The sequence below is a fragment of the Apteryx mantelli genome, chromosome 4, assembly GCF_036417845.1.
Source record: "Apteryx mantelli isolate bAptMan1 chromosome 4, bAptMan1.hap1, whole genome shotgun sequence".
In the NCBI taxonomy this organism is placed as follows: Eukaryota; Metazoa; Chordata; class Aves; order Apterygiformes; family Apterygidae; genus Apteryx; species Apteryx mantelli.
In genome coordinates, this window is record NC_089981.1 from 23,728,802 (window position 1) to 23,748,040 (window position 19,239).

Consider the following 19,239-nt stretch of genomic DNA (forward strand, 5'->3'; position numbering starts at 1 on the left):
TCAGCTCACCCCCGTCGTGGGAACCAGAAGATGCCTGCACTGCGCTGGAACGTGGTTACCCGAGTTAGCTAGGAGCAGAGAGCCCCATCTTGTCCTATTTAACACCACTAGCCCCCAAGACGTGAGAGACTTGAGGGGTGACATTTACTGCTCTTAGAGCATGCGTGTAGTAAATCCAAACTGGTATACCCTAGCTGGGATTTGATCCGGTGCCTGCAAACTGGCTCAACAGCATTTAGAGCAGAAATGGCATCGCCAAGCCCTGAGCCCCGGAGGGAGGCCGGGGCAGAGCCAGGGGAGAGCAGTAGGACCAAGTTTGCGTAACTGCAGCTATGTTTATTTGCACACACAAGAGATGCACAGCCCTTGCACGACCTGGCCCCGGAGGCGCCTCTCCCTGCCAGCGTGGAGTGGTAAATGTGTAACGATGTGCTGTATCGCACATGATGTCACCTGGCTTCATGCAAACATGCAAATCTCGCTGGAAGTGGCTGGACTTGCCGTGTCCCCGCAACCCCGCTTGTTTGTTTGCATGGCACGGGAGCCACCCTCTTCCCATAACCACATCTTGCACAAGCCCTCCCCAAAGCCAGCACGCAGGGCTTGTTTCCCGGAGGGCGGCTCGCACCTTCCCAGCGGTGGGGACACAACCCCGTGCGAGCAGCACTCGCTGGCTGGGGCTCCCTGCGCGGTGCCAGCCGGGAAGCCCTGGGTGCTCAGCGCAGCGGGTGGGCACGGAGCCCCTCTCCTGGCTAAGTGCAGAGGGAAAAGTGCACCTCCTCCTCCTCCTGGCGCCCAGAGGCCTTGGAGATGGACAGCCAGCCACAGCCGCCCAGCTCCTGGGACTCCCATGGAGCAGTCTAAGGGGGCCCTCTACCTGTCTCCGGCAGTACGGCTTTCGGGGAGCGCTTTTCCTGCAGGAGTTTTAGCCTCAGCCTCTGCAGAGACAAAGAGCTTCTCCTCCTTGCTCAGGAAAGCTGGACTGTACTTACTTGTTTTTACCCTGTGAGAGCTCACCCTCACCTCTGCGACCCCCCCCAGAAGTGAGGGAGATACCCACGAGAGACATGCAGGCTTTCTGAAGCGTTTCTCTGCGGTGGAAGCAGACCCTGGCCACTGCGGTGGGACCACCTGACCCTGCAGCCTTTCCAGCAAAAGCAAAAACCCAACAGAGCCTCTCGGCAGCCAAAACGTCTCAATCGATGCCCTGCTCCTGCAGCCGGGCTGCAGGATTGCTGTGGTCAGAAGGGTGCTCGGGGGCCACCTCGACTGGCCTCCTGCTCGCAGCGGGGTGCTGCTCGACGCCGAGCTGGTTGCTCGGGGCTTTGGCCGGTTGGGTCTTGAAAACCCGAGATTTACAGCAAGCTGTGTCACCTTGAAAATTTGAAAATTTGTTTCCGTATATCCTACCGGAAACTTGATTTACGGCCATGGCCTCTTGTCCTCCCACCGCGTACCTCAGTAAGGCGCTGCGGTGAAGGGCACCGTGGTGGCCCTGCCCTGGGCTTGCACCCAACACCCTTCTTGTAGCGCGGGACCCGAAACCAGATGTGGCGTTTTAGGCGCAGGCTAGCAAATGTCGACGGCAGGGGAATAATCGCTGCCCCCCCCCCAAACAAAAAAGAAAAAAAAAATCCTCGTCAACCTGTCAAGCTAACTTTCCTGAAGGAATAAAATGACATCTGTACGCGGAAATGTGGCCATCGTTTCTTCCTGATATCAAGAGACGTCTCAAGCGTTTGACTGTTCCCCCCCCGCCCCGGCTCGGTTTCGGTTTTCGCTGCTGAACGCGACAGAGGCTGCGTCTTCACAGCCAAAAAAAGGTGCGATTTGGAGACGGCTCCGGGAGGTTTTGAGCGGCAGAAGCGGAAAGGCAGAGAAGCCGCCCTTGAAACCGGTCCTTCTGTCGCCTTTCAGTGTCAACATTGGCAAAACCTGAAATTCCAGAATTTTCCTGAGCACTTCAAAAAAAAAAAAAAAAGCGGCATTTAAAGGACCTGCCTGGCTTGTTTGGCTGTTCCTTTTCTATCCCTTGTTCCCTTAAAAAGAAAAAAAAAAGAAAAAAAGATCTTTCTGATCAGTTTGCGGCGTATACTATGGCAAGGAGCCTTTTACCTGCGCGGACAGGCCCTCGGAGTCACCCCGGGGAAGCAGCACCTCTGCGGACGCGACCCGGCGCGTGAGGCAGGGGCCGCCCGTCACGGACGCCGATGCCTCAGGGAGCCTCAGCGGGGCCCGGCTGCTGCCAGGGCGGCGCCGCCATTTTGGGGGGCGCCGCCATTTTGGGGGGCGCTGCTGGCCCCCGAGGCACAAGATGGCCGCCGGGACCCCCGCCCACCCCGCATGGCCTGGGCTGAGGACGGGGCTGCGGCAGAGGGGAGCGATAATAAATGTGAGGGTTGTCAACCGCCGCCAGACCTCTCAGGCCCTGTCTCTGCGCTCTCCCTGTCCCCAAGAAGCCGGGGCCTGGACAGAGATGGGGCCCTCGTGCGGGGACTCGGGCAGGGCCGAGTTGTCACTGTTCAGCTGCGCGTCGACGTAGCCGAGCACCGAGCAGAGGACGAGCTGCCCCGTGGACCAAGCAAAGTCCACCCAATATCTTCCCCCGTATCTTCTCTCCGGCAGTAACTGGTACCAGATGCTGCGGGGGAACGGAGAGACGCTGCTAAGGTGCCTTGGTAAGCGAAGCACCTTCATTACACCTCATCCTGGTCTCTAATAGTTCCCCGCAAGGATGGTTCAACTGCTGTGTTTTAATTTTTGGTTTGCACTTGATTTATTTTCTTATGTAAAAGTTGGTGGTCTTGTGTTGGTACCCACTAGAACACAACAACAGAAATAACCCTTCCACTAAATCCTGTATTTCCTTTGGCTAACCAGGCACACAGACAGAGTAAAGAAAAAGAAAAGAAAAACAGGCTGGCTTTGCAGTTCACTGAGAAGGTCGTTTTACACTTGGAAAAGGATGAGGCAGCTGTGGTACATGAGATTAGATAAAGGGTCAGGCATCTGAAAGGTTATATTTTGGTCCTGGTCTTGCCATTCATTTGTCTTGTGACCTGGGGCCAATCTCACAGGCCTGTTTTTTTCACGTAAGGGTCTGCTGATTCGAAGCATTGCACATAGCTGCAGATAGCTCTTGGGAAGGGGCCTGAGCACCTGCTTCGCTCAGCGGCAAATGCATGGCGTCTCTGAAATCAGGCTTTTGATACACAGTCTGCAAAGTGCTGTGGCAGTAGCAGGTTGAAACCGCAGCTATTCATTTTTATAATAAATGTTAGTCCTAGCAGGAGAAGTGGAAGCTGCCTCCCCAGCTACGTTGGCTTGGTTGCAATTGATTGGCCATCACAGGAGTCGTTGAGCTCTGTGCTCTTAAATCTAGATATGCGTGCTCCTTTATGGCTGCTTGCAGCCCCGACCTACAGCAACATCCCTCATTCCCGCTTTAAATCTCTCCTAAGCAGCAGCTATTGACATTAGCATTTTCCCTTGTCAGGCTGTTGGGACTACGAGCCCAGCTTTCCTGAGGAAGGAGCTAGCACATCAGCTGGCTATGGCACTGGTGTCTTTTCCTGCTGAGTTTAAGCTGGCTGTATCCTGCATCGGCTCAGCCCCGCTCTCTAAAAGACTCAGGAAATGCAAAGGTCCCTCTTAACAATCTTTAGCACACTGAATAATCCTGTGTGTTTCATCCTGGTTCACCAGAGTAAGTGGACAACGTTACCCCATGATGATGGGTAGGGGACAGGATAGAGCCGTGCAAGGTTTCCAGTCCTTTCTCTGTCTTTGGATTCACGCACAAATCAAAAGAGGAGAGGATGATCTTAGGAATTAACCCAATAGCATCAGATATCAGAGGTATCTTTATTGACAGTTTACAGAAATACAGTAGCACTCGGTTTACACGATTTATGCAAGTTCTCCAGAAGGTGTCTACATTCTCAGCAGTGCCAGGAGATCCCAAGGAGAATCCTTCCTTTTTTCGAGTGTTTTAACTCTTTGGGGCTTATCTGGAGGCTTTGAGGTTCTCTAGAATGAACTTTTCTAACATTCAGTTCTCTGGGGAGTGTAAGTTGTTATAACCATTGAATGAAATTCAACAGAGAACTGTATCAGAGAAGGAAAAGAAAAAAAAAAACCTGTACATTTTGGGGGCTGGGGCAGGGGAGAGCAGTCTGAACACGTCTGATATGTTCTGCGTCAGCCCTGCCTTGATCGTCAGGTTTCTCCCTCAGCAGCAGGCACGTTGCCTTTCTCCCTCCAGCTCCGAATCAGTGCACACAGGTCCCGGGAGGTGCCTCGAGCCCCGGGGCCAGCAGGGCCCTGCTGCTCCCCAGCTGCAGCGCAGCTCGGCGCCCGGCTGGTCACCAAACGTTAGTGGCTGGGCCACGTTTTCTGCAGCTTCCTCCTGTATTGCTGCGGCCAGCTTACCTATCTAGGCTTATTGGCTCGAGTCATGTTTAGCTCTACGTTTTGCACACTGCTGTCGCACAGTTTTGTTGCTTATTATGAAATAGATATTTGTTGTTGTTTTGTTTTTCTCCCTGTGCAAATGTACAAGTAAAACCCTTTCCTACAGTAGTTTGCCTACAGTTTGGGGACAGGAAGGGTATGCTCAGTTAGGCTGATAAATTCATTTAATTTTTAGTTATGTATTTACTTTTTTTTTTCTTCAATCAAGGTGGAGTGTTGTTTTTGCGTCCTTGCTACAGGAAATAACTGCAGACACTTTTGGCGTAGAGGCATTTTGGCAGCTGCTGCTGCTGCTGGCCTCACTCTAGTAGTCAGTGAGTGGGTATCGCAGGAAGATGAAGATAAGGATGATACAGAAGGTGGCAAGGGCTGAGCTGGTGATGTTAAAAAGCCGGGCTGTCTTGGCATCTTCAACTGCTCCGTTTAAGTCATTGAGGAGTTTCTTATCCCGGACCTGAGACAAAAAACAATTGGGAGATGTATAAAAAGACATAAGCCCACTGGTTTCAAGCAACACCCGCACAGCTCAAGGCAAGTGCACACCTTGAAAGGTACCTGTATAGCAGACAGCAGCTGGCGTGTAAATTTTTGCATTTTAATGCTCTGGGATCCAGATCCTCCCACTATAAAATACCCTGAGGTTCATATCCTGGCTCTACTGTGGACTGAGCCTGTGAATTCAAGCACTGTAATGCATGTGGGCATGGAATATAACTTGAATATAACTCCAAGCCCAAGGGTGCACAAGGGAACTAATCGTCACTGCTGTTATGCACTCTGTGGGCATAGATTCTTTTGCTTCCCCAGAGTGAGCTGGATGCTAGGGCATCCTTCCCTCTGTGTTGTACCGTCTGCATCCTGGCCCTGAAATGCTGGGGTTTAGGTCAGCTGGTCGGAGAGCGAGAAGGCTGGCTCTGGTTCTGGTGCGTATCGTGTGCCTCCGACTGCAATGAGGGGCTGAGCGTGTGAAACCTGGCACTGGATCCTACTGCAGTTCAAGGGCTGCGCACAAGCCTCCAGCATATCAAATAGTCCTGGGTTAATGAGCTTCTTTTGCAGGTCTTATGCAGCTTATGTAGTGTCTCTACCACTGGCGGCTTTCAATCCTAACAGCACGGTCTGCTGTGTTCATTACCTTAGAGGCTGTGACTTTCATGGGCTCAGCTTGGGAAGCTCTGCAGATGGGTAATGATCTTGCATGGCCGTGCCGCTGGCTGGCCCCCACCTCCGCCGGGCTGCCAGGGAGCCGGTGGTGCTACCAGCCAGCAGCTGCTCGGTACTTTAGAGCACAGCAGATCGGGGATGTGCTCCATCCTAGCTCCATTCCTAGCGGTGATGTGTCCCCGTCACCGAACCGCTCTTACGGATGGCACTCAACGCATCCTTGCCAGTAGCTGGAGCAAAGGGGACATAGGATGAAAAGTCTTGGAGATTTTAGCCCTTTTCCCTTTCTAGTGTCAGAGCAGGGGCATCCCTGGGATGGTGCAGCATGGCAGCGTGTGCCTGCGCTCTGTCTGCTCTGTCGTTGGAAGGCTTCAGGCAGCAGGGTTGTGTCTTTCTTGACACCCTGTATTTGCTCTTGGGAGCGTGAGCACATTAATGCACTCCTGTCTGAACGCTAGATGTCGATGGCAAGCTGTGAAAACCTGCAGTCAGCGCTAGAGTGCTACCCAGAAATATGAAAAGGGTTTTACCTACCAGGAGCCTTCCAAAGACATTCTGCAAGGGATTCAGGCCACATCTCAGTGACATTTTCTCTCTCCCTCCTGCAGCACTTATCCACAGTGCTGTCCAGAAAGCCTGATGCTGCTTGCTGAACATGGGGAAGGGCAGGAAATCCCTCAGTCCTGGAGAGTCACTGGGCCGTGCCCCCAAAGGCCACCACGTGTTTCAGACCCTCCAGCAATGTCCCCTCCATTCTAACAGTGGCAATCCTCCCCTTTGTCACCCCAGCGAGGACATCTCTGCACAAACACCCCCTGCTCTTCATTAATCACGCACAGTGGGGAGGAAGGCTGTTGCTTGCGTATGGCCTGCAAGAGCCTGCGCTGACAGTCACATCAGCAAGGACGGAAAAGAAAACCTCTGTTTTCTTTTCTGTATTAAATCCTGGAGTTCCACCTTCTCCTCTCATCCTTCCCTCCTGCTGGGAGCGTGCAGCTAGGGCTGGGCCAGTCTGCCAGGCCTTTGCCGGTGCCTGAAGCTCCAGAGGAGAGCTGTGGTGCCGCTGGTGCTGAGCACTCGGTGATCCTGGCCCACACTGAGTGCATCTCGAGCAGCCAGCCCTTGAGTGTGTAGCCAGCACTAGGAACTGAGCCACTTTCTGTGGGGGCCTGTTGCTGTCCCTGTGCAAAAGAGCCAGGCTGAGAAAGCTGCTGGGAGCTGCTCCTCGTCTTTGCAGGGCTCTGAGCAAAACCAGGTGCTCGGGGTGTCATCCAGGTGCCCTAGGCCCTGCACATCCTGCTCTTTTGCAGCCTCAGGGGACCTGCCTCATCATGCTGGGAGAGGGGACAGGTGAGAGCCCAGTCTCCAGTCCACTGTAGCAGGATTTCTCATGAATATACCAACGAATGCGGCAGAGGCAGGGGGCTTGTTGCAGGCAGCTATGCAGCAGCAAGAGCATTTTCCTTACTGCTCAGTGCAGAAAGGATGCCAGGAGGAGTCCGGGTTTGGCTGGCAGACTGGTATATACCCTGTTGTCAGCCTCCCGCAGTCCCAGACTGCGCTTGGCTTTATGGCATGTTTGGATGATGCTTTTGGTAGTGGAGACCACCTTGGAGAAGGGGGCAAGGCTGAAGCCTGGGAGCTCACGTGCCCTTTTGTGTCAGTTTTGTGTCTAGTGTGACTCACCTCTGAAATTATTCTGCAGATTTAGCGTCCTCCTGAAAACCCTGAGCGTATCAGTGCCGGGCAGCCAGCACCTCCTCATCCACCAGTGATAAACACAGAGGTCTATGCTTGTGATAAACGCAGAGCTCTGTGCTTGGTGAGCCTGCCGTGCACAGACAAGTTTCTCAGCCCAGACACGCAGAGCCACAGGGGCACTGAATTCAGATCATAAAGCCTTAAAGACGCTCCCAGCGGACTCTTTTAAGTGAAGAGCAGTCTCTAATGTACTTGCCTCTTCACAGTGCTTGGGCTGCCGAAGGCAAACTGCATGCTGCAAATATTGCGTCTCCTCCCTGCGCTTTGGGAATAGGTGGGCTGGGTGGCTGGTGGCAGGGCCGGAGGGCTGAGGGGAGAAGTGGGCCTCAGCGTTCACAGCAAATACCTGCTGCTGATGTCCTCTCAAGCAACAGCTAAGCAGAACCAAATGTAGACAGTGCAGCTTGGAGAGGTCTCTGCCTATCTAATGCAGCCTGTTTTTGCCTTCAGCCCCACTGTGCCAGGGAGATAGAGATGTCTCTAGTGGACTGGCATGGCTGGGGTACCAAGCTTTCCACCCATCTTACTGCCTCCTAACCCTGGCTCTTGCTCCTCCCTTCCCTGGTGCCTGACTCTCCGGCGCTGCTCCCCGCGGCAGTGATTTCCATGCCTGGCTCTTTCCCAGTGCTCCGAGCATCCTCTCTGACCTGATGCCGACTCACACTCGTGACCGGCGCTTTTTCCATGCCCTGCTTCGGCAGCAGTCCTGCATCCCTGCCTTTGCCTGCTGTCTGTGGTCCCTCAGCCTCCCCTTCCCTCTCTCCTTCCTGACAACAGCACCGTTTTTGCTTTTAACCTTGCTCTCTCCTTTCCCTGGTGCCTGCCTGCGGCTTTTCTTTAGCTCTCCCTCTCTGTCTCATCCCAGCTCCAGTTCTTGTATTGCTGAGCATTTCTAGAGAGGGTCCTGGAAGGCTGATGTCTTCCCAGTTCCACCTTTTCTCCCTGTTCAGTTTTTGTCCATTCCATCTCTCCTCTTTCTGAAAGTTGCTACCTTCAGCAGCCTCCTCACAGCCTCTCTCCCTCCTCTGCCTTCTCCTCTTTGTAAGTTCTCACCAACTTCTGTTTGTGCCCAGACATTAATACGGAGCAAAACGTTCCTTCATCCGTATTCCTCACTCCTCCATCTCACTCCTGGCCTCTTCTTCACCCTTATTTCTGAGCCTGATGTGCCCTTGTTCCCTCAGCCTGTCCTGGTCTCCACCCTCCCTCCCTCTGTTTTTTTCTCCTATTTAAGCAGCCTCCTTTGACTCCTTCCCCTCTGCAAAGAGGGACACAACTGCCCCCTTCTCCTGCCTCTCTGGACAGCCCCGTCTGCCTGCTCCTGCGAACCTCTGTGGCACACCGTGCTCTTCCCTCTCCCTGCCGTTCCCTGCAGTTGGAGAGTGTCGTGGCTGAGGAGGTAATGATGTGGCCCATCTCCTTCCAGCAAATGCAGGGGAAGCTTTGCATTTGGCTTCATCTAGCTATATGCTGCCTTTGATTCATCTGACCTTTCTCTTCTCCTTGACTTTCCCCCCAAGTCTTCTCTGACACGTTCGGCCTGGGTTGTGTGGCTCCTTCGTCCTGCCCCTGCCTTGCTGAGTCCCTCTGTGTGCTGTCCTTGGCCCCTTCCTCTCCTCCCTAATTATATTGCTGTACACCCTGCAGCTTCAGCTGTCACCCTTACGCAAATCATCAGTTATTGTCCATTATCATCTGTACTGCAGTCAAGCCTATAAGCTCCAGACAAGTACCAGGGCTCCTGCTGTACACAAATGTAATGAAAAGACATTTCTTGTTCCAAATCACTCACTGTCTGAACCTCCTACTTCTCTCTAGCTTGGCCTCACCTCCTCTGGCCGGGCTTGCATCTCCAGCACGCTCTCGGATATCTCCCTGTAACGTCCTGCTGCGACATCAAATTCAGTCTCTGTAGGAGGAGCTCTCCTAGACAGCTGAGACACGTTCCTGTTCCTTCCCCGCTCTGTCCTTCTAAAGGAGATGCCTGTCTTCCTCATATCCCAGCCTCATCTTTTTCTATTTTCATGCTCTGGGACCACCATCGGCCATAATGTGCTGGCACCTGGCAAACAAGAGTGAGCGAGTCCTCACAGTGCTTTTGAGAGGCCTGGAGCTGTCTGCTTGTGCACCAGAGGAGGTGAGGCCCGGAGGAGGAAAGGTCTCCAAGGTCACAAGGCCAGAAAAAAAGGGAAAAATCCCTGAATCTGGATCTAGTGTTTCCTTAGACACAGACTGTCTTTCCTCACTGTTTCTTCGCCCCTTCTCACCTTGCCTAAAAAATATTTTGGGATTTTTACGCTGTTTCACACTGAGGTGACTGATGCGTAAGGATGGTTAGTATGCACCTGTGGGGTTTCACCAGGCACTCCAAAGCACTGTGTTGGCTCTTTTGGAGAAATCACCCTAGAAAAGACAGATCCTAGTTCTGATTTGGCTTGGCAATTTATATGCTTCCTCCTCTCATATTCTGCACCCAGCCTTTCATGAAACACAGCTGGTTTTGTGCTTTAGTATGCAAACATTTCTCCTGCCCTCTCCCACTAGTGAAAGGGGGTGGTGGCCTCTCCCTCCATACCTGTTTATCTGCCACTTCTGAGCTGTTCCCCTTACCCTCTGCCGTCTCCAGCGTGTCCATGCCTGAGGTCTCTCCTCTCCCTGACCAGCGTCCCCTGCCTTTCCTCCCCCTGGGGCTGTGCCGGTGGCTTCCCTGCTCAGCGCTCTCTTTGGCTGTCCCAGCGAGGTGTTTCTCCCCACTTCACCTATTTGTCTGTCTTTCAGTCCTGTTCCACGTCTACATTTATCCACCACCTGGAAGTCACTCTCCTTCCCGTCTGCTATGTGCAAGCTCCCTTTTCCCCTTGAGCTCCTCGGCCTCTTCCTGATGCCTTTCCTCCCGTGGCTGCCTCGGCAGTGACTTCTCCTTTCTCTGCTTTCCGGCCTTGGCCCCTCTCATTTTTAGGAGCGGGGAACTTGCTGCGTGGGTACCAAGTGCTGTGTCAGCTTCCAGGAGACAAATGGTTTGTTGATAACGAGTCTAATGAGGCTGTATTTAAGGCAGCCTGGCTTTTAGTATTCAGCCCACAGCTGGTTAGATGTATGCTTTGGGAAGAGGCTGGTGCGGCTATAAACCCATTTCCACACAGAGCTCTGCTTCCCTACCCCTAAGGAGCTTTTTGCTCTGGAGGGGATCCTTGGATTTATTTGCTGTAGGAATCAGTTAGGGCTCTCCAGCCCACATATCTTCTTCATGCCTAATACTGGGACCTGTGTCATGTGGCTGAGAAGCAGCTTTTGCCCCTTGGTTTCACTTACTTCCATAAACCATTGCTCTTCCCAAAAAGCAGCCTGAGATCCTGCCTGAGAGGCCAGGTACTGCAACCTCGCTGCTTCTGTAGCTTAATAACTGCCTATGTGTTTGTGCCAGCCTACTTCCACTCGAAAGGGAAGATCAACAAGCGGTGAGAGAGGAAGCCAAGCAGAAATGCCCAAAGCTGTGTGTTAGGGATCGCTTACAGAGCAAGGAAGAGAGCTCAGACTTCTGGAGACCCCCACTATCTCCTCCTGCTAGGCCATACTGCTTCTGCCTGCCCCTCTGTTTTGACAGGTCACCGAAACTGCTCTTTATTAGCAAGGAAAAAAGCGCTGTCATGTGTCAGAGGTCTCGCTCCATTGCTGAACATAGCCACGTTCCCCACCGAAAGCAGGCACTGCATCTGTGGGAAGGCAGACGCCTTGCAGCTCCCGCCAGCTTGCTGTAATGCATCTTTTGATGGCAGAAAAGGATGGCCGCATGGAAATGTGGCAGGGAAGGAAAAACTCTGAAAGCACACCCATAGGTTGCTGGTTGGACTTAAAAAGGCAGCAGGGCTTCTTGCCGCCTTGATCTCCATACATTCAAAATGAGGCTTCCATAACATGTCTCAGATCCCAGCTCCTCTGATCTACTGCCTCATAGCGTAATTGGTAATCTGAGAAAGATTTGGCTTTCCCCAGTGGTCTCCCAAGATGGACCTCCTAATGACTGAAGCAAGATATCCTGACACCAAGTATTGATGCATCATTCATTACTGCTTAGAGCTGGGAAAGAGGGGTGGAAGGGAGTATGCTGAATATCTGGTACAAAAAGCCAAAGCCACAAAATTCGCCTCCAATCAAAACCAACAAAACCTCCCCAAAACCTGTCCGTTGGAGCGATTCTAGTATTTATGCTGAACTTGTATTAATATTACTGTAGGATTTCTAACTTCCCTAGTCCTGCTATTTCTCTCTGCTTCCCCACCACGAACACGCGCTTGCAGTTACATGTAAGCACATTGCTTGCGCTCCGTAAGGCTGACCTTGAGAAGCCTGGGAGGCCAGAAATAACCCCCAGAGGGATAAGTGAGTTGGTGCAACTCCATTGCAGTCCAGAAAGCCATGTCTGCTGAGGATCTAGCACACTGTGGGTGTAAATAAAAACCAGATGTGCCGTCACAGTGTTATTCAGAGCAGCTGGCTGCTATGTCTGCGACACACCATACTTGGCTTGGGTGTCATAAGCTTTGCACTCACCTGACTTCATATGTTTCTTTGAATAAGAGCACAAATTCTTTGGTGCAGGTGCTGGCATATTTCTTTGGCACATTTCTGTAAATTATGATCGCAATGAAATGGCAACTTCTTCATTTTCATGCAGAAAAAAAGCTAGAAATCTGTAGCTCACGTCCATCCCAGGACAAGAGGACAAGCAGACGTGGAGCTACTATTTTCACAGCTGTGGCTGAAACCAGTAAAAGTGGGCACGGAGAATGAGGCATTTTTAATGCAATATTAAAGCGGACTCAGAGGTCCTGGTTCAGCACAATACCTAATCACACATCTAAACTTCAGTATGTGTGTTATGCTGTTGAAATTGGTGGAAATATTAGGGTGTGCTGACGTGCATAATGAAACACCTCACTGACTTGGGGCGTGATATAGCTACTGTTTTATTAACAGTATGAATTTGGCAAAAGCAGATGCTTTTTTTTGCAGTGTATTGAAAGAGCTATTTCTGATAACGAAAACAATGATTCTTGTGGTTTCTAAATGTTTAAGTTGTTTAAAGGAAATGTAATAACCTTGATCTGGGGACCTAGTGCTATCAACGCATTGATTACAATTCAGCTAGGAAAACTGTGCTGCTCTGGCCAAGAGCTCTGCCTTCAAAGGACAAACCTCACTGCCGGGGTCCCAGAATGAGCCCTGCGGGGGCTAAGCGCTGCTGCTCTCCTGTCCCTCCCCACAGGACCTTCCTTGGTCTCTGCAAAGCACAGGAGCCCTAGAAGGGCTGGGACGTAAATATTTGCCGCTGGATTGTCCTTAAAAGAGATTGCAGAGGAACAAGAAAAGTCTTTTTAAAGGGACATCTATCCCCATTGCATTCCTTACTTCTGCTTTCTCTTAACTTCTGGGAAAACCTTATTAACTGTAAAAGAGACGACAACACTAGCACTGGGTAGGAATGACCCTTACATCCGATGGTGGCTCCTGAAGGCACATGCACGCACACGCAGCAGAGCACCCTGTCTGGGGTATTGTAGAAGTCTCCGCTGCAGCTGTAAGGAAAGATCCTGTCTTTCCTAACATCCCACAAGTCTTCCCCAGAGCAGACCTACTACCTCCACAGAAGCTCCATTTTCTTCCACCACCCCTCCCAGTATCAGCCCGAGGGGGCTGAACACTGTCTCTGGCACTCACTGTCCCTCCTGCCACTTGCTAGCCCTGTCTAGGGGCTCTGAGGGACATTTTGTTTGTATTTCTCCCTCTGCTATGGAGTCACAGCTGCTGGAGAGGACTAAGAACAGAGCAGTGTTCCTCCTACCATCGGTTCACCACCGCTTGGTTCAGCTCAGCTCAGCCAGCCTCTGTGTCTGCACATGGACCACCGCCGCAGCCGATCAATTACTGCTCCTACAGTCCAAAATGTAATGCTCGTTTTTGACAGCCATCTTCTTTTCTCCTTTCCCTCATTCCGAGCTAATCTGCCCCATTAAATTCCCTCTTTGCCAATTCTTTTTTTTCACACTGGAGTTTATGCACTTTAGACATTTGCAGACTGAGCCCATGCATCTGCCCCTATGGTAAGGCTCAGGCCCCGGTTTCCTTCAGCGTTACAGAGGTGGACACTGCCTCAATCCTCCCCCTTGTGTCAAAGATAGCAAAGGGTCAAGCCTTTAAAAGCCTTGTAGGAAGCAGACCCTGTTTGTCCTGCCCCTTGGGATGGGTCAGTCTAGTTCTCAGGCTGTCCTGCCCATGCCACCAGCTGCAATCAAGGACCTGCTTCTACAGAAATATCTGCCATGTCCCAGTGACATGAAATCTTTTCTCAGCCCACTGTGGCTGTCACTTCCCCAGGAAAGGCTCCAGACGTTAAGGCAAAGTCAGACTAGCAAAGACATGAGAAAGAAGCAGGAAACCAGTTTCTTCCTTCTCCTGGTGTAGCTGCCTCAAAGCATCAGTGATGTTAAGGGAATCCTCCCTCTCTCACGGTTAGGCTGCTGTTCGCTGGGTTTGTCCTTGGGTCAGCCCTGCTTGTGGTAATGCTCAGCACCGGCATAATTTAAGGTATTAAATGCCTCTTCCAGACAACCCCGAGTTAAGCCTGCTGCATGGATGGCAGATGAGCATTCAGCTCCCTGTCTTACAGAAAGGGAAACCGAGGCATGCGGCACTGTGCCAGGTCACCCAATGCGGGGCTTGGGGAGTCTGCTGGTGGGGTCTGTGAGCTTGACCCTGAACTTTTCTGCTGGAGACCCTGGTGGTGGGAAGGCTCAGAGGCAGCCTCCTCGCAGTGCTGTGGCATTCGCAGTCCCGGGAGTTAGATGAGGTTAATTGATCTGTTTGTGTGACGAAACCCGTCTGTATACTGGCCTTCCTCTAAATGCTGCCTGCCAGAACGAATCAGCTAGATCGTTGTCCCTGGGGCCTCCCGAAGTCTGGCACAACTGGGGCCACCCGGGAGCCCCGGGACTCTTTACATATATATTTAGTTAATTTTTATGCTGAAAAGAAGGCAAGGGAAGCCTCTTTCCCGACAGATGCTGGGAACCTGCCTGTTGGCTGAGTGCTCCAGCAGAGAAATCCTGCAGCCCAGCCAGGCTGCTCTCCCCCTGCAGCTACAGGGAACGGTTGCAGAAACATTTCATGGGCTCAGGAGATAGGGTTACCCCCAGGAAGGTCTAAGCAAACAGAGCCATTGGAGTAGCACACCGCAATGCTGGCTGCTGAGAATTAGACCCCCTCCTCATTTTTAGGGTAAGCAATTGCTGTGGACTGCAACAAGCATCCTGTGTAGCTGTGGACTAATCTAGTCCCATTCCCTTCGCGGGCTGTGCTCCATACTGACTCCCTCTCCATTGACACATCTATTTTTTTTCCTGAGCCACAATGTTGTGCAAAGCCCTCTGCACTTCCTTCCATCTCCTTGGCTGCTGGGGCTTGTTCCCACCAGGCTGGCAGGTCTCCAGGACTTGCCTGGTGATTTACTGGGCTCAGGGGAGCACTGGCCACAAGCTGCTTTCTCCTCTGATGTTTTAATTAGAGAGAGGGCAAGCAGCAAATCGTCAGGATTGCCCTGCGCCTTGGCAGCCTCTTCCCCCTGCAACTTGCCAGGTGCTGGGGACTCTGTCTGGCTGCTTCTTGTTCCTTTTGGCTGCAAATACAATGCTGCCAGACCCCATACTGACAGGATCTCCATGCCCCAAAGACGGGACAGAGCGCTAGTGCCTCCACGCACAACACAAGCTGAGCCCAACGTGTGTTGCCTGCCTGTAGACCCCATCATGGTGGTACCCAGCAGCCTTTGAGGACACCAGAACAAGTCCAACTACTTCTTGCACATGCACAGCAGCGTTCCCAGCTCTGAAACTCTCCTTGGTTCTCCCAAACCTGCTCCCTGGCAGGTGCAAACTGGTGCCTTTCCACTCACTTCGGTGGCATAGAGCTGATTTACACCGACGGCCCCGAAACGCTTCTCCTTGCGGCAGCCCCCCGCGCCGTGCCTTGCACTCAGTACTTACTTTCAGCGAGTAGGCCAAGGCAATGAAGCCGAGACAGCAGAAGTTGAGGTAGACAAAGTTGAAGATGGACCAGAGATAGTAATCGTTCACCTCGGTGGTATCTGGGTAGATCTCGATCACTGTGGTGGGGTTGGTCATCGTCTTCTTCTCTACCAAGTGCTTGCACTGGACAGCCGGCCGCAGGCTGTCCCCTTTGCAGCTCTTGCTCTCCATGAGGTACCCGGCGGAGGCGGGGGCCAGGATGGGCGACGCGGGCCGCAGGGCAGGCGGCTTGGCGATGCAGGTGAAGCACCCCTGCGGGGGGCCGCGGGGGGCGCGGGGGGCCCAGGCTGCCCCGGCGAGGGGACACGGCGGGCCCGGCGGTGGGTCCTGCACCCTCTCCGTGGCGGCTGCCGCGGGTTCACCAGGCGCCGTCCTGGCAAAGTAAAAGCCCCTGTGAAAAACAGGGACGGGGGAAAGGGGAGGTGGGCGCCGGGAGGAGAGAGGGAGAAAGCAAGGGGGGAAAAAAAAGGAGTGGGAAAGGGGAGATGTGGGGGGAAGGCAGAAGAGAGAAAGAGGGCCAGGGAGACAGAGGAGAGCGTGGGGAGCAGAGCGAGGGAGCGGGCAGAGGAGAGGGGCAGGAGAGGAGGGCAGGGAGGAAGGGGGAGGAGAGAGGACTGTTACACCCCAGCCCACCAAGCAGCTCTCTCCAGCGCACTGAGCCCCCCACAATGCCGGTGGCCACCCCACGGCCCCCCGTGCTGCACAGCTGGGGGTCCTTCGCCGCTGCCGCCCCGGAGCCGGGGACGTCCATCGCTCGCTCTCCCATCCTGCCCGCCGCTGCTCTCCCTCGCTCCCGCGGTCCTGCGTTACTGGTGCCCGAGCCCTTCGCGGCCGCAGTCCGGCAATAACCTATGTGGCTGCTCCCTCGCTTGGCATCGCGCACACACACGCACCAGCATGGAGGAAAGAGGCTGCATTCGCGGCTTGGGAAAGAACGAAAGAAGGAGGAAGGGGAATTAAGGGGTGGGGGGGAAAGAAGAAAGCAAATAAAAGCACAAAGAAACACTTGAGGAGAACTGGGGGGGGGTCTGCAAAGAGAGTTCCCAGGCAGCCGCGCCGCCCCCCCCTCCCGCCTGCAGCCCTCTCCGCCTGCCCGTCCGTCTGTCCAGCAGGGCCTCCTGCTTTCCGTCCCATCCTGGGATCGAAGTGGGTTGCTGGGGGGCAGCTTTTCGGCTGTTGATCGGTACGGCGGAGCTTGTCTCCTAGCGCGGCAGAGCAGCCCGGATCCTCCTCTCGCTCGCTCTCGCTCGCTCTCTCCCTCTCTCCCTTTTTTTTTTTTTTTTTTGCTGAGTCCTCATCTCTGCGGGATTCCTGATGTAATTGCATTTTCCAATTCCTTTCACCTGTCAGCAGCTTTTGGTTTTTTTTTTTCCCCCCTTTCGGAGAATAGCGTGGCCCGAGTGGAGGGGAAGAGGAGAGGGAGGATGGGGGAGAGAGGATGAGGACCAGAGGATGGGGAAGGGGTGTGTGGGAAGAGGCTGCCTCCCTCTCCTCCCCCTCTTTGCCGGGCAATTAGGAGAGACAAGTCCACCTTGTGCTGCCTGTCCGTCCGTCCATCTGTCTCCTCAGAAGGCATCAGGAGAGGAGAGCGAGATACTCACAAGGAGGAATGCAGGGAGTCGCTGCATATCCGGCTCAGCACTGCCTCCGGCTCCGCTTTCTTTACATTGGAGTTGATGGAGGAGGGGAGGGCAGGGGTGGGGGGGCATGGACGGGACCGAGGTGGCAAGGATGGGGGCTCGGGGGAGGCAAGTCAACCAGCAGCCCCCCCAAAACATGCTCTTTGCCTCTCCGTGCGGGAGAGCTGCACCGTGTCTCAGCCCCGATGCCCTTCTCCTGGTGCCCACCTGCTTCTCCCCGGCATGGGGACGACACCTCCTGGTTCAGCCATCCCGGGGGCACCCTGCTGGAGAACTGCCTCTCCTGGGCACACTCCTGATGGCGCGGGGCATCGCCTGAGCAGGTTTCTGTGCCGGCCCCGGGGGGGAGGCTCAGCCCAACTCTCTAACCCCCAGCATCGTCCATGCAGCTGGATCTCGCTGCAGCCAGGGTGGCCTGGAGGAGGACCTAAAGCACGCCTGGAAGGAGGATGTGGGGAGGACGAGGACAGCCTGGCATGGTGAAGTCGCGCTGAGTGCAGTGCCGTGGGCAGAAAAGTGGCGTTTGTGCTCCGGTCATGGGGAACGGATAGAAAGCAGATAAATCCTGCGTGTGGCGTGAGGCGAGAGCTCACCAGAGCCCCGAGCCAGCAGGGACTAGGGGCAACCAGGCAGCGGGGCTTTTGGGTGCTTGAGCAGAGGGAGGTGGGGATGGCACCAAGGGTGGAAAAGCTCCGGAGGATCTGGCTTTGGCTACCCGTCCGTGCCTCGCTTTGGCACGGGATCAACAAAATGGCTTCTGCCTCCAGTGGCCAACTGAACTGGGAGCTGTGTGGAAACCGCTTGTAACTTCATATCCTGGGGATGCGATGCCGGCACGTGGCCGGTGCCGCGTGGGGAGGGCTCTTGGGTCGTTCGGGAGCCTGCAGCTGCGGCGTTGGGGACGTGAGGACGAGCTGTGTCACCTTGCTGTGGCAGAGCCTGGCACGGTGCAGGTGGGCTTGAGACAGCAGCAGGTTGTGCTGGGGCGCTGGGGAGGGAGAGCAGATCAATCTCACCATTGCAGGAGAACCCATAGCAGAGCAGTCACGGAAGTGGCCTGATAAGATTCATAAATATGTTAGATAAATTAAAAGTTCATGAGAACAGTACCTGCAGGGGAAGGAAAATCCTCTATAAATGCTTTCAGCCTACCAACAAAGTGCTGAGTTAAGAAATAATAATTGTAATTTACCTGGCTATGTGCAAGCAGGTTTGACTCTGGGATGGTGGCATCCACAGAGTTTATTCTCACAGGTCAGTATGTGGTGAGGGGACTTTTCGCGCTCCCAGGCTATAAGGTGTCTAGTTTGCACCATGCTGCTTTGGTCCCTTTGAAGGCGTCTGTGGTGGTTAAAAAGGGGAACATGTCTTTTGGTTAGGGATTTAGCACTGCCAGAGAGGTGCCAAAATAGAGAGGGTTTTGCTAGTGCTACGTTTGTCTGTGACAAGACTGAGGTCTCTCTCCAAGAAGCTGTTAAGGAACATAGACAGCTATGGGATGAGAGCAGCAGTCTCCTGGGATTAAGATGTTTGCAGGAGAGGCAGAAAAAAATATGTTGAACTGCGGAGCTGGAAGCTATGGTCAGCTATCGTCAGCTTATCTGGAGGGCTTTGCTAAACCTGGGAAGCCCATGGCTCTGTGGAGAGGCTTCTTCCAGGCTCAGAAGGAGCAATTAAACCCCTTTTATGCAGGGAGGTTGCTGTCATCCATGGGAGCTACTGCCCAAAGCAAGGCTTGATCCCGGGGAGGCCCTGTGGTTGAGAGGACTCAGAGGTCACAAACGTGGTGATTGGGAAACCGCATGTGTTGAAGGCAGAAGCCGGCAGAGAAGCCAACATGCAGAGAAGCAGCTGTGACTATGCCCTGGGGGCGGCAGAGCCGCAAAGATCCCCAGGACACTGTGCCTGGAGGGGCAGGTTGAGAAACAGGAATCAGACAGTTGTTTTGTTCCTAACCAAGCTATTTGTTCCTGCTGTCCTCAGGGAAAAGGGATGCTGTGTATATACCTTGTAAATAAGCGAGATTGCACTGAATTTCTTATTGTGCTATTAATTCTCCTCCTAAAGGCAATGTATTGCAAGGTCCCAGGTATTGGCTAAGCACTCAAGGCCCTAGAAAA

At 53.5% G+C, this 19,239-nt stretch overlaps 1 protein-coding gene across 1 annotated transcript; it reads right to left on the reverse strand.

The window, feature by feature from the left end:
* Positions 1-3,894: 3,894 nt before the first annotated feature.
* Positions 3,895-18,153, reverse strand: IFITM10 (interferon induced transmembrane protein 10). The gene is made up of 4 exons (XM_013957883.2): positions 18,136-18,153; positions 17,081-17,217; positions 15,438-15,852; positions 3,895-4,927 (listed from the first exon to the last, which is right to left on the reverse strand). Exons 1-4 carry the CDS (start codon positions 18,151-18,153, stop codon positions 4,778-4,780), a joined length of 720 nt encoding a protein of 239 aa, XP_013813337.2. The 3' UTR covers positions 3,895-4,777.
* Positions 18,154-19,239: the final 1,086 nt, after the last annotated feature.